Here is a 22,221-nt window from a genome sequence, read left to right on the forward strand (position 1 = left end):
ACGTCAGAAAGAGTTAACACATTTGATGTTTAAATTTGAAGGTTAAATAATCTGTGGAGTAGAGAGTGGGAAACCTTACCAGGAACGTTGAAAATACTTCACTGTATTTCTTCAAGATTTTAATCTAAAGTATCTCATAAAATCTCATTGTGACTTTGTCCAGTAATACCAATTTCTTTCAATTTAGTTCACTGAATTTTGCTGTGATTACGATGTGGGTTACTTTGCTTTATTTGCCATTTTCACACAGAGCCTTTTGGCACAACATGGATCAAGACTTTAAATACCACCTTAAACAGCAAATCAAGTAATTTGGAAGTTTAAAGGAATAATTGCTATCGATCATATTTCAGAAAAAGTCTTGGTGTAGGCAGCGACAGCAATGGAACTTTTGAGCCATATAAAAATGTGCCTCATTAAGTTCTATGTGGCATGTCAAATAAAAACCAAAATGTGTGAAGCATATTAGAATTAGAAATAGGCCTGAAGTTGATCAGAATAACGGAAGCCAATATGTACTACAAGGTGGAATTTTGAGGTTTGACTGCTTAGAATTAGTATGTTTTCCTAAACATCTCACTCTCCCAAGAAAATGAAGCCCATCAGTTTTTGAATGGAACACCCTGCAAATGTTGACAATAAAGGCATGGATTTCTAGAGCTTTGCAAAACCCTCACATTTAACTGCTTCTTAAAAGTTTCTTTTAATTATATGTTATGTCCATTTCCGAAAGGCGGGAAGGTTTTGCCCACTCACTACTGTATAGACCATGTAATTTTTGTCAGAGCAGAAACTGGCAGCAAAGACTGAACTGGAAAAGTACAGATGTGAGTTACAGTCCCATTAACCACATCACACTTCACCCCCACCCACCCCACCCCACCGGCCCTCCCGCATCAGGAGGAGGGCTTCTCCCCACTGCAGGCTGACACCTCCGGGACCTTGCAGTACACACTGTTGGAGTTCTTGCAACGGCATCCTGGGCGGCTTACAGTATCATAAAACTTTTGGGAGAGTTTGACGCACCCAGTGGCCGGCAGGTAGCAGAGCAGACAGGGCAGGAACACAGACATGGCCCCCATGCAACACCAGCGGGCACCACAGTTAGAGTGGGAACAGGAGCAAGGGTGGTCAGCACAGGATCTCTCATCATCGTCATTGGTGCAATGGTAGAAAATCCCTGTTACCAGACACATGCAGGTGGCATAGTTGACAACTTTCTGCGGGGAGCAGAGGCACCTCTGACTGCAAACCCAACAGAACGGCAGAGTCCTGGGGGATATGCACCGGCTACACTTGCACTTGCCGCATCCCTCGCATAACACCACGTGTTTGCCGCTCTCCTGACAGTGAGAAGTCTCTTTGAGGTCGACGCCTTTGTTAATGCTGGGGGGCGACTTGGGCTGCGAGCGAACAGCCCTCGGGCAGCCCTGCTGCTCGGCTACAGGAGGGGGCGCCGCGTGGTCCAGTAGCCGCTGGTCGGAAGAGGTGCTGCTGCTGCTGCTAATGGAGCTGGGTCGGCCGGTCACAGAGCCCCAGGACATGGCAGAGTGCTCACAGCCCGGCTCCCGGGGGCTGAGCGCTGTTGATTCCGGCGGCTGGCCTGACCTGCTCTGGGGGCTGGCGTTCCTGCAGGGTTGGACGGTCACAGGGTTCTCCACGTAGTCGTTTTCCAGGCGGCTGGGTTTCATTTGGTCCATGGGGAGGATGGGCGTGTGCTGCAACCTCCCGTAAGGCAAGCGGCCGTCCAAAAAGGGTTGGAATAGAGAAGCGGGATTTCCTGCATTCCCGCCTAGAGAGACCCGGCGCTCCATTTAGACCCAATCCTCTTTGATCGTTAATCAGATTTCCAGTGCCTGTCAACAAAACCAAAACAAAAATCAGAGACACAAAACAAAATGCTGCAATGTTGAGTCAAAACCTGACCAAACATCACCCTAGAAGAGCAGTGCACCTGACCTGAGCAAGGAACTCAAGTTGCTTTAAAGTACGACCAGTGAATCCGGTGGTTTGGCCAACTTTAAAGAGGTCTCTGAGCCCGATATAGGTCCCAGACTACTCACGGTGCAGTACAGCTCGCCTGGTGGCTCAAAGGTTTATTTATCAACTCTTCTCCAGTTCTCATCTATTTGTTGTCGAGGTCACATGTCCTTCAAAGGTGGGAACCTCAATAGTGTCAATCAGACCAAGCCACCAGTCCTGAGGATTAATTTGGATTTAGATACAACTTGCATTCAGTTTTATTATCATTTAGCTTGTGTTCCCTTATAGACCAACGAAGTTATGACAATCCCACACACCCCCCAGAAAAAAAACAGGCATGAGAAAGAGAAAACTTCGGATAAATGAACTCATGGTCCTTAGTTTGTTGTTTTCTTTTAAAGAAATAATCATGTTTACCCGCCCCAAACTCTCAAATTTTCCGTTCCACTTCAGTTATATTCACGATTACCAGGAGAACGTTTCAGGCCAGGGATCTGCCTTGTTAATTGTGTTTTTTTTTTGCATTCAATCTTGTTCTTTCAAGATTCTGCTGTTCGTTCGCACTGTAGGCGCTGACTATCAGGTCCCATTCGTAAATCAGATTTGCTGCAGAAACCCAGGAAAGAGGGCAAGGCTGTTGTACAGAAAACCCGTACAATAATCTCCAGCAATGTTTGCATTACATACAGGCGTGTAAATGCATGCATAAAGCCAAGCCATGGAGGTTACTAGCAACCAGATTGACGGACGGAGGCAGGTTAAAGGAAAATCAAAACGCCCCAGTTTAAACTCGGCTTCTGTGTAGCAAGCGATTAGATATATTCCGTTTTGAATTATTCAAACAGTATTCTGATAAATTAAAAATTCTCTTTTCAGCACGACTCAGACATAAAGGGCACATTTGTGCCCATCTTCTTGTCAAAAAATACAACGGGCATGTTCTAAATGGGACAATATTTTGATTTCTGAATAATACATTGAAACGAGCACACTGAGATCGAAGGATGAATCACTATTATAATTTCAACTATGAAGACGGCAGTCTACATCGCGGGCGCAGTCAATAATGGAATTTCATTCATAAAATTGCCGTTTAATGAATGGATCCATTTGGCAGCACTCCGGGAGGCCAGGATGTGTTTTTCATCAATTTGAATAATCGATTCAAGTCATTGAAAGATACAATGGAACATATTATCATAATAACCCTCATTTGTAATTGCGAGAGACGGGTTTATACAATAAATTCAGTGTCCGCCGTTTAAAGCATTAACTCGGAAATTGTCTTTTTAAACCCCGCAATCTTTTGATTCTCCGTTTTACATTTTATTTAACACAAACAAAATCTGTACTGAGACCTCCCCAACAACGTATTATCCCGATTAACAGCCCGAGTACGTGTTCCTTCGCTCCGCTCTCGAACGCTTAAGATATAGCATTTAGGTTTAAGGAGAATCGGCGCTTTGCAAATTCATAAACGGTTGCTTTCAGTGAGCGAGAGCGGAAAGCACTTTGAAATCTGTTCAGAAAAAAAAACAATTCAGTGTACATTCAACAAATTATTTTCAAACGTAATAAATAATAATTCTGGTGCTATCCGTGCTGGATTATCTGGACTAATTTATAGGCAAAAAAAAGGTTCGGATCGCAGGATTGGGATATTTGAATAATAAAAGGCAACATGTGCGGCGGTAATAAGTAAAACATACTTACTTCAAACGTCCCCAGAATGATAACTAGCCTCGCTAACACCCAGGTACAATGGGGGATGCTCTGCTTTGTAGATGCAGTACAGCTTGGCGTTGAGAACGCACACAGGCGGATTCCGCGAATTTTGTGAATGAAAACGATTGGCAGTGGATGGTGGGGCAGTATTTTCCTTAAATGTTGTTGTAAATCAATACCGAATGTACAAACAATGCATAAATAAACTTAGTAACACCCCAGACCACAGCACTAACCACCAGGAGACAATGCAGATGCAGTCGTTGCTTTTGCAGGCTCACACTGGAGGTTATGGATGAATCATTGATAAACTGCAGAATCTCCAACTCAGCCCCGTCCATCAGCCCCGCTGCCAGTGAAATGCAATTTTTTTTCTTTCTAACTCATGAATGGGAAGGAAGATTCAAGGCACTGCGCATGCGGCATCCCCGCGGTGCGTCATGGGAGTTGTAGTCTGCCTACCGGTTCAGCCAGCCGACAGCTTCGGCACGGTGGACTACAAACCCCGTCGGCCTGCTCCACACGCCTCCGCTTCCCACGGCTCTATTTGCATGCCGGTTTGCTATTGGGTAAAACGCGTCCGCCCGGCCGCCCATTGGCCAATTGAAGAGGAAATGCCGCATCCGGTGACGGCTAATTGGGCGAATGCTGGTGGGCTTGTTACTCCCGCGTCCTGATTGGTTGGAACGGCGTTCATTGAGAGATTCTCTCAGGAGGTTGTGAACTGGAGAATGGAGAGCAGAGGTAGTTGTGCATGTGATTTACAGTGACACCCTTCCACAATTCAAAGACACCCTTTCTTGGAGGTTTCAGCTGGATTGTAACGAAGTCCATCACAGCATATTCATAGTTTGTATTGGAGCATTCATTGCTGCAGTCCTTATATATCCCGAAAGTAAAACATAGAACTGCGGATGCTGGAAATCTGATAAAAAGGCAGAAATACCTGGAGAAATTCAGCAGGTCTGGCCGGCACTGTGGAGTGAGGGGCAGAATTAACGATTCAACATTTTCTCTTAACAGGTACTGCCAGACCTGCTCAGTTTCTCCAGTAATTTCTGTTTTTGTTCCTTAGATGGCCCTTTCAAGGGGGAAAAGGATTTTGGGCAATTGCAAATGCAAGAAATTCAACTTGACTCAATGCGAGGACGCCAGCAATCACTTCAATCACCACCAACAACAACTTGCAGTGACATAGCGGCTTTAATGAAGATCAAACATCCTTCGGTATTTCACAACAGCACTACAAAGCAACATCAGAGACCAGGCCATATACGGTGAGATTAGGCTAGATGCTAGGTTTTAAGGAGAGTAATAATGAGGATAGTGAGGCGAGGGAGAATTATGGAGAGTATTCCAGACCCTTGAGCCTTCGCATCTGAAGGCATAGTCAACAATTAAGGAGTGATTAAAATTTGAAAATCCAAACCAAGATTTGAGAAGTGCAGTTATCTGGTGGATTGTGTAACCAGTGGAGATCACAGTGGGAGGAGGCCATGGAGGAACTGAAAACCAAAGATAGAATTTCAAAATCAAGTCAATTGTTTAACAGAGAACAAATGGAGATTATCAAGCACAGGTCAGTTCAGTGAATGGGACACTGATAATGGAGTTTTGAGCAACCTCAAGTTTACAGAGGGTAGAAGGTCAGGAGGTCAGCAAGGACTACTTCAGAATATTCAAGTCTAACTGTAGCAAAGACATGCATGTGGATTTCAGCAAGGGATGAGCTAAGGCCAGGTGTGAAGTGGGACAAAACTGGAAATGATGGTTTGAATACATGGAAGGAAGTTCATCTCTATGTCAAATATCACACCAAGATCGCAAACAGTCTGGTTCAGCCTCAGAGAGTTGCCAGGTAGAGAGAGAGTGTCGGTGGCTAGGAAGCAGAGTTTGAGACAGGCACAAAGACAATGTATTCTAGTTTCACAGTAATTAGTTAAAGGAAATTGCAGTTCATCTCATGCAAGCAGACTGGCTGTTAAAAGCTTGCTAATCTAACCTGCTTCTTAGACCTATCAACACTGTAGTTCAATTATGCTGTTTGTAATAAATAAAGGCTTGATCAGGAGTAATGCAAAAGCAATACCATTAGACATTATGTCTAATAATACAATAAACATCAAGTATTAAACAGACCTATCTAATATGAGAATTATCGATAGGAACAAATAAAAATACTACTCAACTACTAAAGAAAAAAACTTCTGCTAATCATCCCAGAAATTCAAACCAAGTCTGCCAAAACCATTTTGCATTAGTTCTATATTAGGTGCATAGCTTTTTCAGAATGAAGCTCATGGACGCTGGGGAATTGTCCATTTTTTAACCTTGGCAAAATAATGTCACAATCAAGCTTCATCTATAATGTAACAACACCAATCTCAAAAGAGCACTCTGCAGTCAGGCTAAGCAGTAAGGCCTGGATGATGAGGAAAAGACATGCAGACTGTCTCCCACTCAGCTCCATTCCATAATGAATTCATTCTGGAAGAAAACTTTCATTTTATATCAATGAGAAAACAAAACCAGTGGAGGTATGCTTTACAAAGAATTATTATCAAAGCTGATCGACATGCAAAACATAAATGAATAATGATTAACGCATTTCCAACTGGCAATTAAGTTTAACAGAATAAATTCTGAAAATTTCTTGCTCCTCTCACTCAATGAGCAACATGGGCTGTCATCATATTCCTTGATTCTTTTTACTGTATTTCCCCATTCTCTTAAAGTTCAAGTTCATCTCAAATTATCAAAAAGCTGCCAGAAATCCCTCCAGTCCTCAAAATGCCCCTACTGTGCAATGGAGAAGTGATCACATTTCCAATGGTAGCCATTCTTCTAATCTTTCAGTAAGTTTGCCTATACTTCCCGACTTAGGGAAATTGCATATCTCTGGCCACTCTTCCCTATTTAGCCTTACTGAATGCCCATCTCTGTAGGCCAGACCAGCTGTGGCATCGTGCAAAGATTTGATTACACAGGAATATGACCATCCAGTTCCACGAACAGCTTGCATGAAAAGAGCAGGTTTACAGATGCCCAATTTTGTGATGCCATTGGTACCCTGTTTGTTGGATCAATTACACATAGCAACCAACATAGCAGCCAAAGGCAAAGCATGTGTCAGCTATTTGCTGAATATTACAGTGAAAGCACAGATAGAATCTAGACAGAGAAAGGAGATTCTTATTCTCCCAGCACTAATTTGATTAGAATCCAGGTCCCAGAGGTGAAAGGGCTCTGTTCTTATACTACCCCATTAGCCACAATGTTTTTCAATTATGTGTTTTGCAGGTGTTGAACTATCAATCAGTGGTTCTACTCAATCACTGATTCAAGCACAGTCATGGGTTGTGACACCAGAGCACAGACCAAGTACAATGTGAGTGATAAGCATAGAATTCTACCAACACATTTACTGAAGTGTAACACAGTGAGGCACACTCCAACCGAGGCAAGAACAATGGAGACTCGAAACTGTGCTGCATGGTCAAAGCACAATTTAAGGAGTTCAAAGGACATCATAAATAGTAAGTAAGGTTTAATGAATCAACTGAACCACAAGGTAAGTATAATTATGTTCAGACATTTTGCACAGGATGACTGGGTGCCAAGAGCTGGCAGAACTTTTCTGGACCTGTCTATTGCTACTCCAAACCACTCTGCAATGAAAGCTAAAAGGAAAGGTAGTATAAACTTTCATACTTTTACAGCTTTTTTGCAGTAACCTTCTATGTATTGCAGTATATTTCATCTTAGCAACATATGCTCAACCAGTTTAACACAGATACACCATTAAAAATACTCCAACATTTAGTCAGTTGAGGAATTCAGTGACAGATTGCTTTCTTTGTTATGTATTTTCAATTCTAGATTTCACAAGCAACTTAAACTACAAATTATGATTTATAGTTTACATTCCAGGCAATATCCAGAGTAATAATCTGCAACAATGCACAAGTTTCAAAAGGCATTAAATTCTTCCTTAGGCACCTTAGAAGCTCACAGAATGAAACCATTACAGTTCCAAAGTTTATCCTTCAGTATCCTCTCAAGTCCCTGAGGTAGTGTAAAATTCTTCTAAGATGTATGAGTCTTCCTACAATATCAGGTCCAAATAAAGGAGATTTAATAGTTTTATTAGCATCAATAGACATATGAAAACTGAACATCCTTCACATGTGATTTGTTTTTAATAGTAGTATCACACGGTAAGAATGAGAACTAATCCTTCCCTCCAGCAGGTACTTTAAATGAAAGCAGTTTATACTTACGTGTCTCCTTAATCCACAGAAACTTTCGTCTGTATAGAATAGCTCGAGTGACAGATGCCACTGGAAGCCTGTGCTTCTGCCTCTCTACCATGCAGCGGCTGGGACGTAGAATGAGGATGCAGGTGGGCGGGAACATACAGATTGAGCTCACACAGCCCACCCACATCAAACAATGCCAGCCCCTTGCTATGCAGCAGGAGTTCTGTGCTGCTTGGCATCAACTGAATGCGTACTTTTAATTAAAAATATGTTTGAAGTGGCAGATTGTTCATTGTGGAACTGCAACGTGAGCATTTCTACCTCCAATGGTTGCATTTCAGGAACATTTATCTTTACAGGTTTTGTTTAAACATATGCATCAGTTTACTCTTGAGCTTATTTTTGCCACCTCAGGTACTAGCTAGGGCCCAACCTGACCTACTTATTCAATATTTAGGTCTCATGAGACTAGTAAGAAAATTGTTACTTCTCATATTTCAGCAAATTCAATAATGATAGAGAAGGTATTATCATTGATCTATACTTAATTAATGAGCACGTTAAAATAATATACATTGCTGGGGCTAGATGAAGATGAATATGAAATAGCTCAGGAGGAACATAAGTACAGCATGGATCTGTAGGGCCTAATGATTTATTTTTGTGCTGTAAATACCTTGTAAAGTTAGAGTTGTTCATCTTACAGCTGGGAAGATAAAAGGAGATTTGACAGAGGTGTTCAACTCCATGAAGCATTTTGATATTGTAAATAAGCAGAAAGGGTTTCCAGTAGAATTCAGGTGATTAGCCAGTGAACTCCTGTTTAAGGTAATTGACAAGAGCACCAAAGACATCAGGAAACAGCCTTTCATGGGATGATTTGCTGTGATCTGGACAGCACTGCCTGACAGAATGATGAAAGCAGATTCAAGAGAAACATACAAATTGATAAATATTTGAAGGGAAGAATTGCACACGGCCCTGGGGAAACTTCAGGACAGTGAGATTAATTGAATAGCTCTGCTAAAGAGATACTACAGGTACAGTGGGCCAAATGGCCACTTTCTGTGCTGTAGCATTCTATGATTCTATAGCAAATTAATTTATGTTGTCCAACTCATTTATTGTTTACCAAGTTTCACTCTTTTAAAGGTACAAGTTTAAGTTTCTACAATAGCAGTTCATTTTGCAGTGAAAAACCAATTGTGAGAAATAATTCTATGCTCCATGCATGAAACAAAATATCTTATTTTGATAGCTCAGAATAAATAAAAATCTGATAACATTAATTTCACTTAGCACTGTTTCAAGCAAGAGTAACCTGATAAATATCATAACTCCACCTCAATGGGTTAAAGTTGTTACCAAGAAATATGTAATATTGGACAAGATTGCAACCAAAACCATGGAACTAGGTAATTTGCAAATAGTTCTGCACAGTCTATTTCATCTTTAGTTGACCAATTCCACCAAATAACACAAACAGCTGAACATTTTACATCAATGTGATGTGACCACTAGAATACACTGATATATCCCGGAGTGATTTTTTTTAGCTTGCTAGACATTAATAAAAGTGCAAAGGTAACTTCCTGGTTATATTGAAATGCTGTAATAATCATGGAATGCATGTACAATATTGTGCCATTTTTCCTTCTAAATATACATGATTCATTGATCAAGGTAACCATATCCAAACTGAACTATTCCCATGTATTTAATTATATAAATCTACATACATAGGATGTTATCATGACTCTCAGAATTAACATTAAGTGCTAATGTAGTCACAATATTGATTTGTTGTTGTTACCTAGCAAATGCAGCAGTTATTTTATGTTGAATGTGATTCAGCACCAGTAATGATAAATAACTGTCAATCTGGTTTTTGTTTGGTACCAATGGCTGACAGAGAAATGCGATGAGAAATATTCATTGCCCTTTTGTGAATAATGCCATGGAATTCTTAATGTCCAAATGGTGCATCAGGCAGTCTAACGTATCATTCAAGGGTGACACATCTGACAGTGTTGTACTCCCTGAGTATTGTGCTGGAATTTAGTCTGGGAAGGTCCTTACCTCCAAGATTCCTGAAACAGAAGATAGGAAGATGTACAATTCACTCTGCAGTGATTCTTGGGGAAGATATTCTGGATTCTGGGTGCAGCCAAAATTAGGCTTGGTTGTGATGCCAGCGATTGTCAACTAGCTCACTAACGCCATCTGGGTTGATGAGATTTGAGTTTGCATTACGTTTTAACGACTGGACTGATTAGCCATGAATAACTATTATTTGGGAGGAATTTTGAGGCTGCCTGTCACTTTTGGAATAACATCACAATAAACAGGCAATGCCTCCTGGCAATGAAGGAAGGAAGGAAACTGGAAGACAAAATTGTTGGGAAAAAAAATTGTTAACCTGTTAGTCAACTGTAGCAGTATATGTTTTGTGTGTAAAGCACATTTGGGAAGCATTACATTTTGCTTAGATATCTTTGTGACACTGCTATCTTTGACATTTAGAATCTATAATTAGGAAAACACAGTAGAACAAACATCTTGAGTGTAGGAGTTTAAGTTTTTGCCTGAGTTGAAACTTTGGGCAATTATAGACACATATGCCCATTTTCTTCAAATAGTGAAACTTTTTGCAATGTACTTGTATTAAAGGCATACACCAATAATAAGCTTATTTAATATATATCAGAATATCATACGTAAAAAATGAATAAATCAGGTGGTTTGCAACAAAGGTTCAAGGGACTGAAATAAAGTTTCATCAAACTAATTCCTGGGATGGAGGGATTGATGAAACCGATTGGGCCTATATTCTCCAGTGTTCAAAAGAATGAGAGGTGATCTCATTCAAACTTTTGAGTTCCTTATAGAAATCAGCAGGATACATGCAGGAAAGAAGGTTCTGCGTATGGACATTTGTATCAGGATACAGTGTCAGAATAAGGGGCAGGGCATTTAGGCCTAAGTGAAGGAGGAATTCCTTCACTCAGAGGGTGGTGAATCTTTGGAATTCTTTGCCTCTGAGGCCTGTGGAGACTAAGTCTAAGAATATGTTCAAGGCTGACATTGGAAGACATATTAAAACATGAAGGCTTAGGGGGTACTGCAGGAAAATTGTGTTTAAGTAGAAAACCAGCCATTGAATAATAGAATTGGTTTAAAGGACTCCATCAGTGTTTATTAAAGAGGCCTTCGGTTCTTCCTTGTTCACTACTGTCAAAATATTGCTGTTAACAAAGAATAACACGCACAACCTGACTCAATCACACCAAGAGGGATCATGAGATTCATATAGCACAGAAGAAAGCCACTCTCTTTATCATGTCTGTGTCTGCTCTTTGTGTCCATTGTTATCACAGAACCTAACTAAAATAAATTAAAATGCTACTCGTTATTTTATATGTACCATATCTTAAAGAACAGATGAGTGGGTGCAGCAAGGGGTTAAAAAGCACAATTAACATTCAGACTGATGGATGGCACAATTAAAATTCAGACTCTCTGCTGGCTGTGAGGATGTTAAATGTGATAAATTAAGCTAGCCTGGACTCAGTACCAAGCAGACCAGAGCCAGAGTACAGAAATGTCCACATTTCAATACAAATGATGTGGCAATCTCAAAGAAGTCAGAAAGTGATGTGCATCTGACACTGAGATTGAGAAGAGGGAGCAGTTTTGGATCGAGATTTAATCAACGTCTGTCAACACTATAATCTGAGTTGACAATAATTGATGGTAACCCGGTGTTCCGAGAATGGAACAGTATTCATTTCACAGTATCCTTGAGAGCCAAAAAAATGACATTACAATAAAGTTTAAGAAACCTTATAGAACAGCTCAAACTAACACTAGGTTGCATTAACCAGATGTCAAGAAAGTTTCAAGTCAATTCTATATTTCATAAATTAGCCCTTGAAACCGGTGAAACTATTATGGAAATTATTAAGTACAAGTCAGTACAGATCCAACTCTGTTAACATCTTGCTAGAAATGAGAATAGAAATCTTACATCAGTCCATTGCCACACTAACGCAGCCTTCAAAATTAGTACCATGGCAAATCTATGCAGAAAAAATGGCAAAATAGAATTCCTGATCCACATTTTGAAAGACATGTTGCACAGCAACTTATATTTGTTTTAAAAGCTGTCCGAAGTATTAAATTGACTGCCTCAGCTTTGTCACTGAGCAGATATAAGAGGCACGTGGACCAGCCAGACCTATATAACAATTCTTCTTTATCACTACAACAGGTTATCTGGTCATTTACCCTAATGCTACTTATGGGATCTTGCTCCACACTAACTGGCCATTGTATGTTTCTATATAGCAACAGTGACTGCACATAAATATACTTCAGTGGCTGTGAATGCATTGGGACATCCTGAGATTGAGAAAGGTGTTGTATAAATGCAAGCTTTTTGCCTCCTCACTGTTTGAAATAGGATCTGCCTTGACAGCAACTATGCTGCACAGTCACAGAGCATAACCCAACAAGCAAAGGAGCTCCATCTGAGTTTGGGGAGCACAGTGAGACTAGGGGAATTAATGGTGAAAAGGCACCCTGAGAGTCTAAAACAAAATAATTATTATAACATTTAAAATCATATGTAGTATCAATCAAAGTTTTTACAAAAACTAATTAAAGCACAGTGTGCTATTTGTTTGCAGCTGTATAGATGCTTTACGAAAAACTCCTGGTGCAATACACTGAGTTGCAGCTTGTCCTCAGCTCAATGATTGTTTGATTCTATTGGAATGTTAGGACAGTAGAAAAGTAATCACTGTTTATGTCTTCAGTTGACAGGCTTTAGCAAAATCTCTGGTCCCTATACTCCCTCAGAATAAACAGATGACGTTGTTGCTTCAAGATGCTTCACTTTTATGAAACACTGTCAAATTTACCTCCATCTTGTTGAAGATCTTGAAAAACATGGAAAGAAAGGCCATGCAACAAAAAAAACTGGACTAAAAAGCTCAGAACTGCCCCTGCCAGGTCTGAAGAATGTCCATTTTTTAAATGGGCTGTCGTCAAATTGGTAAAATCTAATACTTACCAAAAAATGCTAAAGCACCATTTATTTTTTTCCATCTTTTCTGAAACTCATCATATGTGACCATTTGGGGGCAAATTTTACAAAGAAATTTCATCTGAATCACTGCAAATAAGCCCATAAGATGTGGGAGTAGAAGTTCAGCTCATTGAGCCTGCTCACCATTCAATGATATCATAGCTGATCTGATAATCCTCAGCTCGATTTTCCTGCCTTTTCCACATAACCCTTGATTCCCTTCCTGATTAAAAATCTCTGTCTCAGCTTTGAACGTACTTAGTGACTGAATCTCTACAGCCCTCTGTGGTAAAAAAAAATCCACAGATTAACTACCCTCTGAAAGAAGAAATTCCACCTTCATCTTTGTTGTACATGGGTTTGTTCTAAGATTTTGTCCTCTGATCCTAGGCTCTCCTACAAATGACTCCCAACTTCTTCTATGCTGTAGCTTTCTGCAGTCTTTCTCCATTTAAATGATATTCAGCTTCTCTATTCTTCCTGTTGAAGTGCATAACCTCACATTTTCCTACCTTATAACATATCTGCCAAGATTTTGCCCACTTGCCTAACCTGTCTATATCCCTTTTGCAGACTGTGTGTCCATCTCACTGATTGCTTTCTCATCTATTTTTGTGTCATCTGCAAGCTTGGCTGTAATATCTTCACTTCCTCATCCAGGTCATTGATATATTTGTAAATAATTGTGACCCCAGATCTGATTCCTGTGGCACTCTACTAGTTAGGTTGCCATCCCGAAAATGCCCCCTTATCCCAACTCTCTGTCTTCTATTAATTAGCCAATCCTCTATCCATGCTAATCTAGTACCTCCAACACCATGAGCTCTCCTCCTTCAAGTAGCTTAACATGTGGTACCTTATTATTGCTTTCTTAAAATTCAAATATATCTGGTATCTTATCAAATGCCTTCTTAAAATGCAAAATATATTACATCCACTGGTTTCCCTTTATCTAGGCTGATTGTTACTTCTTAAAGAATTCTGCTAAATTTATGAGGCATGATTTCTCATTCGTGAAGCCATGCTGACTCTGTTTAATCATATTGTGTACTTCTAAATGCTCTGCTATTACAATTTTATAATAGACTCTAACATTTTCCCAATGACAGCTGTTAAGCTAACTGGTCTATTTATAAACTGACATGTTTTTGTCTCCTTCCCTTTCTAAATAAAGAGTTACATTGGCAGCTTTCCAATGCTCTGGAACTTCTCCAGAATCTAAGTTTACCAACAATGTATCCACTATCTTTGTAGCTACATCTTTTAATATCCTAGGATGCATCCCATCAGGTCTAGGGGACTTATCAGTCTTTAGCTCCATTAGTTTCCATAGCACTATTTCTCGAGTGATAGTTATTGTATCCATATCCTCTCCTTTTGCCCCTTGATTAATTTGTGTTCGAGAATACTATTCTTCTACAGGCAATACTGATACAAAATACTTAGTCAATCCCTCTACAATTTCCCGGTTCCCCGTTATTTGTTCCCTAGCCTCACTCTCTGAGGACCCAAATCTCTGAATTCAAGCCACAAAGCAGTGACAACATGAGGAAGAACTTTTTTTTCCCACAGGAGCGCTTGGGATCAAGAATGCACTGCCCAAGAGTGTGTTGGAGACAGATAGAATCAGGGCTTTCAAGTGGAAATTTGACAAGCTTCTGAGGAGAATCAAAAATGCAAGACTTGTGGGGAAAGGGCAGGAGAATTGGACTAACTTAGCTGCATTTACAGTGAGGAGGCACTGACAAGATGGCCTGATTTCAATTTAATTTTGGAAGAAGAAAAACCCAAAGAACTGTGGATGCTGGAAATTAGAAACAACAGCAGAAATTTCTGGAAAAACTCAGCAAGTGTGGCAGATTTGTGTGACAGAAAGCAAAGTTCATGTTTTGGGTCAAGTGACCCTTCTTCAGAACTCTAATCACACCAATTTTCATAGGGTCCTGTGTAGATAAATGTGAGAGAGAGCTTAGTGAGTTTGCACGCATATAAGTGTGTTCAATGTTTATCGTGAGCAGGCAGCAATGTGTTGTTGAGGCCTTGATCAGATTAGCCATGAGCTTTGAATGTTAGAATACTAGAGGGTCTGAATAACCTATTCCATACATTTATATATATAAAGACAACTGCATTAAGCACAGTGCTCTTGCAAGGAATCAGAATGCATCTCTGCAGCTCCCTAAAAAGGCTTTGGACCAATAACAGCAAAGCTAGTAAAGTTGTGGGAACAAGTCCAACAGATTTATATCATTATTTTTGTTTTTATTAATTTAAAGCACTGGCGCCTGTTTATATACCAACTGAAGCATTTACGCTGCCACGTTATTCACACAGCCTTAGCGATAATGACTGCTTTAATTTAGGATTATAACAAAATACACTATCCAGAGGTCCTTGACGTACAAGTTATGAAGTATGCATGACCTTCAGTGGTAGACTTTTATGAAAATGTGACTCCAACAACTGTGGCAGACTTTCTTCAGTACTGCTCCAGAAAAAGGGTTTGCATTTATAAATATGTTACTGTAGCCTCTCACGGTCGAGGTAGGGGTAAATCCCCAGAACACGGGTTAAAAAAAATCTGAGAATCTCATGTAATCAACGTTGGACTTGATTTATTGGGTCACCATAAAACCGGCTGCCTTGATAACAAACAACAGAATCGGGAAATGCAAGCAACCGTTTGTAAAAATCCAGGAATCCCGTGGTTTTGTTTTTGTGAAAAAGGGTCGTGATTTCGAGCAACTAAACAGCAGCAATGTCAGTACATAGATACACACGTCAGTCAGCTTCCTCCTGCAAATGGAAGGAACATAGTGGCCTCATATCTCAACTGTGTGCAATACTGTAGTCGAAATCAGGGCATGGTGAGGGCGGGGATAAAATGTGAAATCCTGACAAGTCATACATTGGTTTACTAAAGGCGTGAAATAATAAAGCACTCCATTTCTTCACAGTGGACAAAAATAATTAAAGCCTTTTTCTTCTTGTTCGTGAACGCGAGGGGAAATATATTGGAACTTGACCCTTAATCTCTCCACATGTTAAAGAAGCGAAGGACAATAAACTTTAGAGGCTGTTGAACAATTGCAGTAGGTAAACAATGATTAACATATTGAGGTTCTAACGCTTTAAAAAAAAGAATGAGTGGGTCGAAAAGACTACGACGAGGGAAACGCCAAACGATTTTAGTTCGACGATGTAAATTAATAAAACGGTCGGCTTCATCTTTTTAACCAAATCAGAATACAGACTGTGGCATCGGGGGCCAATATTTAGGTGGCAGTGCGGGAGAGGAAGGCTGAATGGATTGAATTTGTATGAGCTGGGAGGGGGAAGCAGAATTCTTTCTTTAAGCAGGGCTGGTGCAGACAGCCCGCCTGCCAGGCGCCCTGAGCCTCACAAAAGGACAGGATGTGTTCATTTGTAAGTAAACCACAGAACGGAAATTATTGTAATTTTCTCTAAAGTATCCTACTGTCTGCTCACCGCCCCCCCCCCTCCCTCCCCTTCCCCCCCTGCTGCACACACAAGCAAAAAGGAAGAGAGAGAGAAGGGATCAGTTTGAACGTGCAGTGAAGTTTGTCCATGAGCCAAAGTCCAAAAGTTTTAAAAATAGAAAAATAAACTACTCCAAAAAATGCTAATTTAAGATACTTTTAAGAAAAAGACTGAAAGGGAAAATATACACACTTTACCCAGTCAAAAGTTGAAAACGCAACAAATCCGAACTTTATGTCAGATTGCATGTTAGAGAACCACTTTCTGCTTAATATGGTTTGAGTTAAAGCAGTATTTTGATTTTTTTATTAAAAAAACACTTTTTCATACCACTCCCTCAAGTTTAAGAAAGATAGGTTTCGATTCATTTTTTTCAAAATAACTGTTGCTCCAGACGGAAAGAATAAAATTATATTTGGTACCACAATTGTAAATAATCACAGTGAAGTGAGTTTAATAGAAAACGAATGAGAGTTTGATTGTTTGATGGGGAGAGAAATTCATTCACAATCTTGTGGGTTTTTTTTGTTTCTGAGTCCACGTTTGCCAAATGCCAAGAACTAACAACGTCGGCGAGTAAACCAGAAAAGTTTGTTTCCCAGTCAAACGTGAATTAAACGTTCTGGAGGGAGGGAGGGAATTCCCACTTTTTGCGTTATTTAATTAAAAGAAGAAAACTGTACTCTGGAAATATTATAAGTGACACGATTTGAATCTCTGGGGTTGCACACAACACGGAGTTCAATACATGGTTAAATTTTAACAATAACATTTCACTCAGCAATATTATTTGCAAAATTGAGATCCTTTCACCTCGAAAGTGACAGAGAGCAGAGCCCACCGCCTCATTGAAAAGGGTAGCTCTGCTTTAAGAAAGCGACGCTTGGTTCCTAAGCCAAAGCACTCACCGTGAACCAGGAGTAGTGAGGCTGGTGAGTGGATGTTGGGAGTTTCTCTCTCGTTCTTTCGATTGGACTTTCTGCGCTTTTCCAACTGATAAGAGTCTCCATGTATCGCTCGTCTCTGTTTATTGTTCGCGTGCTGTTGCTGCCAATCATCCCTTTGACAGGCCGGAAGGACCGGGGACTGTACAAACCAGAGGGTTGGGAGGAAAGGCTGCACATCGTCCAATAATAACAAATGCACTGTTCCAATACTTAGCAACGATGCATTGTATCAGCTGCCGAATGGTTTGGATCCAGTCGCCATGCATTTTGTTTTATTTTTGAAAAAAGCCTGTTGCAAAAGCTGAGAGAGGGAAACTGAAAGCGAGAAATTTGTCAGAGGGAAGAATTTCAGCTAAAGTTTTCTTCAGAAAAAAAAAAATCACTCATTACCGTTTCATTCTCATAGAAAGTGGAGAATTGATTCTCATCAAGAGATCATGTACTGATCCCAAAGCAGGCTTGATCTAGATGAATGACAGGATTGGCTCCAGAGATGTAATATCTCCTATGTTTCAATGTCCCTAGTATGAAAGGGTGTACACCAGTTTGACATTCTTACTCCTTTCCAGTGCTTGAATGCAGTACTAAGAGAGTACGGCACTGTTGATGCCACTCTCTTTCAGATGCGGTGTTAACCAAAGTGTTTAAAGGCCTGATCATTTCATGGATGTAAAGCATCCTAAAGCACTCCCCAGGAAAAGCATAGAAATATCAAATAATAAAAAGAGAGTTGCAGGACCCGGTCTGGCAGCATCGGTGGAGAGGGAAATTAAGTTAGCATTTTGAGTCAAGTATGACTCTTCTTTGGAAGAGTGTTCTCATTCTGGGGCTGACATTCATCCCTCTACATGGTAAAGTATCCCAAGGTGATTCACAGGATAATTGTAAAACACAGTGTGACACCGAGCCACGTAAGGGACAAAGGTCCCTCGAAGCTGCAGGGCCACGTAGTCATTCAGAGGTTCTGTGCATACTGCTTAGAATACAAACACATAGACACCTGGTTCCAGAGAAGCAGCAGCAGAAGAGATTAGAGGGTGCTTAGGTAAGGAATTATCAATTTAGATGACTTTTGGTCAAAGAGGTAAGTTTCAAGATATGTCTTAAAAGAGGAAAGTGAGGTAGAGAGTGGGAGAAGTGTACAGAGGATGAGTTTTGAGCCTAAACAACCTACTGCCATGCCACCAAAGACAGAGCAGTTAGATGCATGAGTGCCAGAATTAGAGGAATGCATATGTGAGTTCAGTAAGCTTCACCAAGTTCACCAAGCTTCCTTAAATGGTGGAGCATTAAGGAAGCTTGGTTCGGTGAGCTATTGGACGAGAAAGGTGTAGCAAAGGGAGCCAGTCAGATTGTTTCAACCTTAGTGCCAAAGAAATTCAATAACTCCTCACAATTGCCATTGGAGGTGAGGGTGGAGGGGACAGGAAAACAGGTTTAAGAAGATATTGGTGATCTTTCCATTTCATGATGGTCCAGTTGGACAGTTTTCTCAGCACATTGGCCTCAGTGGTTGGATACCTCGAAATTTAGAGGTCTTCATGTCAGCAACTTGTGTGATGTACAAATGAACTAAACCTTGCCTGTATCCCCAGGGTTCCATATACACAATGCAATGCAGCAACTCAGCAAGGGTTATTCAGCGGCAGCTCCTAAACCAGCAACTTTAATCCAGAGACCCAGTTAACATCCTGTGACCCAGGTTCGAATCCCACCATGGCAGATGATGGAATTTGAATTCAATAAAAATATCTGGAATTAAGAATCAAATGATGACCATGAATCCATTGTCAGTTATCAGAAAAACCCACCTGGTTCACTAATGTCTTTTAAGGAAGGAAACTGCCATCCTTACCTGGTCTGGCCTGCATGTGATTCCAGACCAACAGCAGTGTGGTTGACTGTGAACTGCCCTCTGGGCAATTAGGGATGGGCAGTAAATGCTGCCTAGCCAGCAACGCCCTTATCCCGTTAATGGATAAAGAAAAAAAAAGAAAAGACCTAGACGAACAAGGCAGTTTACCACCCACAAGTCGTATATCGTCCCACCTTGAGTAATCCATCATCGTTTGATCTGAATTTTGGAACACCCATAACTAACAGTACTGTGGGATTACCTCCACCAGATGGACTGCAGCATTTCAAGGAGTTGGGTAATATCTACTCACAATGCTCATATGTCAAGAATGAATTTAAAAATCCTTTGTGATCTGTTAATTGGCTGTAAGGTCAAGTTAGCAGTTGATTCAGGCTAATTAAATGCATTAAAGCTGCTGTCACATCCCAGAGGAGTCCATAGGAGCCCTCTGCAATTCAAGTTTGTTTCCAGATGGGAGCAAGTTAAGGATAGGATTCCAATACAAGTGATATTGAATACTGCAAAAATTTTTACTCAGAAATATTGCAGAAAGGCTGGTGTAGAAAATGGAAGACTAGCACGCAGTATTGCATGATGTTCCTGCGAATTTGAAGACATGAGTCAGGTTTGTTTTCTGGGATAAACAGATGCAAATTTAAAATAAAATGCCCAAGCATGCTGCACATTGGGTGACATCTGTAAAGAGAGCAAAAGATGGGAGATTTACAGCCCCCCACTCTGTGTATTTGCAGACAAGGAGAGGGGTCACTTAAATTCAGACAGGTGGCTATATAGCTGCCTTCCTGCCCACTGCTCCATAATACAGTGGATGGGTTGGGCATCAGGAGACCCACTCGCTTTTTCACCTGTTAAGGTCCTTAACTCGACAAATTATAGTTAGTTAAGGACTTGTGTCCAACTCCATTTCAAAAATGCATGCTTGATTTTTTCACCAGCTTGAGGTAAAAAGAAAAAGGAGGGGCTGACACTCCTTGTTCTGGTCTCTTGTGTCCACAATGGCATTGTGCCCAAGTATTGGGGTCATTCTAAAATATTTTCTTGAAAATAGAGCTGATACAGTCAAAAATGGCTGTAGCTGTATATTGAGTAACTGTCTGGAAAGAGAGGCAGACACATGGGATGTCAAATCTACGGTTGCAAAGGAAGGTTTGAACAACAGCCCTTCAAAGGGGGAATGAGGCAAGTAAAGACGGACTGGACTGTGATTTCTTGTGCCAACAAAGTTAACAAGGGACTGATGACCCTCTGCTAATTCATTTATCCCTACAGAGCAGACAGAGGCCATTTGGCCCATCGAGTCTGCACTGATCCTCCAAAGACTATCCCATCCAGATCCAGTCTCCCACTCTATCCTCATAAAGCTGCATTTACCATGGTTAATCCACCTAGACTGCACATCCCTGCATACTACGAGGCAATTTATCATGGCAATCCATCTAACTTCTTTGGATTGTGGGAGGAGTCAATGACCTAGTGGTGTTATCGCTGGATTGTTAATCCAGAGACCAGGATAACATTCTGGGGACCTGGGTTCAAATCCCACCATGGCAGATGGTGGAATTTGAATTCAATAAATGGAATTAAGAGTTTAATGATGACCATGAATCCATAGTTGATTGTTGGAAAAACCTGCCTGCTTCACTAATGTCCTTTAGGGAAGGAAACTGCCGTCCTTACCTGGTCTGGCCTACATGTGACTCCAGACCCACAGCAATGTGGCTGACTCTGAACTACCCTCTGGGCAATTAGAGATGGACAATAAATGCTGCCTAGCTAGTGACGTCCTCATCCCGTTAATAAATAAAGAAAAAAAAAGGAAACCAGTGCACCTGGTGGAAACCTACGCTGACATGGGGAGAATGTGCAAACTCCACATGGACAGTCACCAAAGGCTGGAAATGAACCCGGGAGCCTGGTCCTATGAGGTAGCAGTGCCCACCACTGTGCTGCTTCCTATGGACTATGCCCCAAACTGCAGATACGCTTTTGTTTTTTCCCTTTGAAGAATACACATGGATAGAGGCTATAAAAGTCAGTTTCAACTCCATTACAGTGTGTTAGTGGGACCGAATGTTCTCATTTATATCAATCTTGCTACACACCAGGGATATGTAGATTAGGTGGGTTTGGGGAATGGGTCTGGGTCGGATGCTCTGATGGTTCATGTGAACTTATTGGGCTTAAGGGCCTGTTTCCACACTGTAGGGATTCTATGGATCTATTCTATGGATCTAGGCTGTGCAGATCACAGTTGAAAAAATAATGTTTAGTCTCTCCTGTGTTGCAGGTAAAGGAACTCTCTCATTCTGTAGAGTCATACAGCATTTTGACCCAACTCATCCGTGCAGAACACATGTTCTAAACTGATCTAGTCCCATTTGCCAGCATTTGGCCTATATCCCTCTTAATCCTTCTTATTCATGTACTCATCCAGATCTCTTTTAAATGCTGTGACTGTACCCATCTCCACCACCTCCTCTAGCAGCGTGTTCCATACACGCATCACCCGCTACGTGAAAATGTTGCCCCTCGGGTCCCTTTTAAATCTTTCCCTGTTCACTTTAAACCTATGCTCTCTAGTTTTGGATTCTTCTACTCTGGGAAAAAGACCTTGGCTACTTACCTTATCCATGCCCCTCATGATTTATAAACCTTTATAAAGGTCACCCCTCAGCCTCCAATGCTCCAGGGAGAAAAGCCCCAGCCTATTCAGCCTCTCCCTCTAGCTGAAACCCTCCAATACCGGCAACAATATTGCAAATCTTTTCTGAACCCTTTTAACTTTAACAATATTTTTCCTATAGCAGGGAGACCGAAACTGAATGCAATATTCTAAAA

At 40.8% G+C, this 22,221-nt stretch overlaps 1 protein-coding gene across 5 annotated transcripts in view; it reads right to left on the reverse strand.

Moving 5' to 3' along the window:
• Positions 1 to 896: 896 nt before the first annotated feature.
• Positions 897 to 22,221, reverse strand: part of spry4 (sprouty homolog 4 (Drosophila)) — a 56,306-nt gene continuing 34,981 nt past the window's right edge. For 2 of the 5 annotated variants that reach the window (XM_048603772.1, XM_048603771.1), the window contains exon 2: positions 897 to 1,856. In XM_048603772.1, the coding sequence (XP_048459729.1) occupies positions 897 to 1,814 (918 nt within the window). In that variant the 5' untranslated portion in view covers positions 1,815 to 1,856. Of the gene's footprint in view, positions 1,857 to 1,959; positions 2,607 to 3,696; positions 4,046 to 17,465; positions 17,637 to 22,221 lie in introns of those variants that run through there. The other 3 variants (XM_020509824.2, XM_020509823.2, XM_020509826.2) reach the window with 3 other exon arrangements.

This window comes from Rhincodon typus, chromosome 12 (assembly GCF_021869965.1).
Source record: "Rhincodon typus isolate 14 chromosome 12, sRhiTyp1.1, whole genome shotgun sequence".
Lineage (NCBI taxonomy): Eukaryota > Metazoa > Chordata > Chondrichthyes > Orectolobiformes > Rhincodontidae > Rhincodon > Rhincodon typus.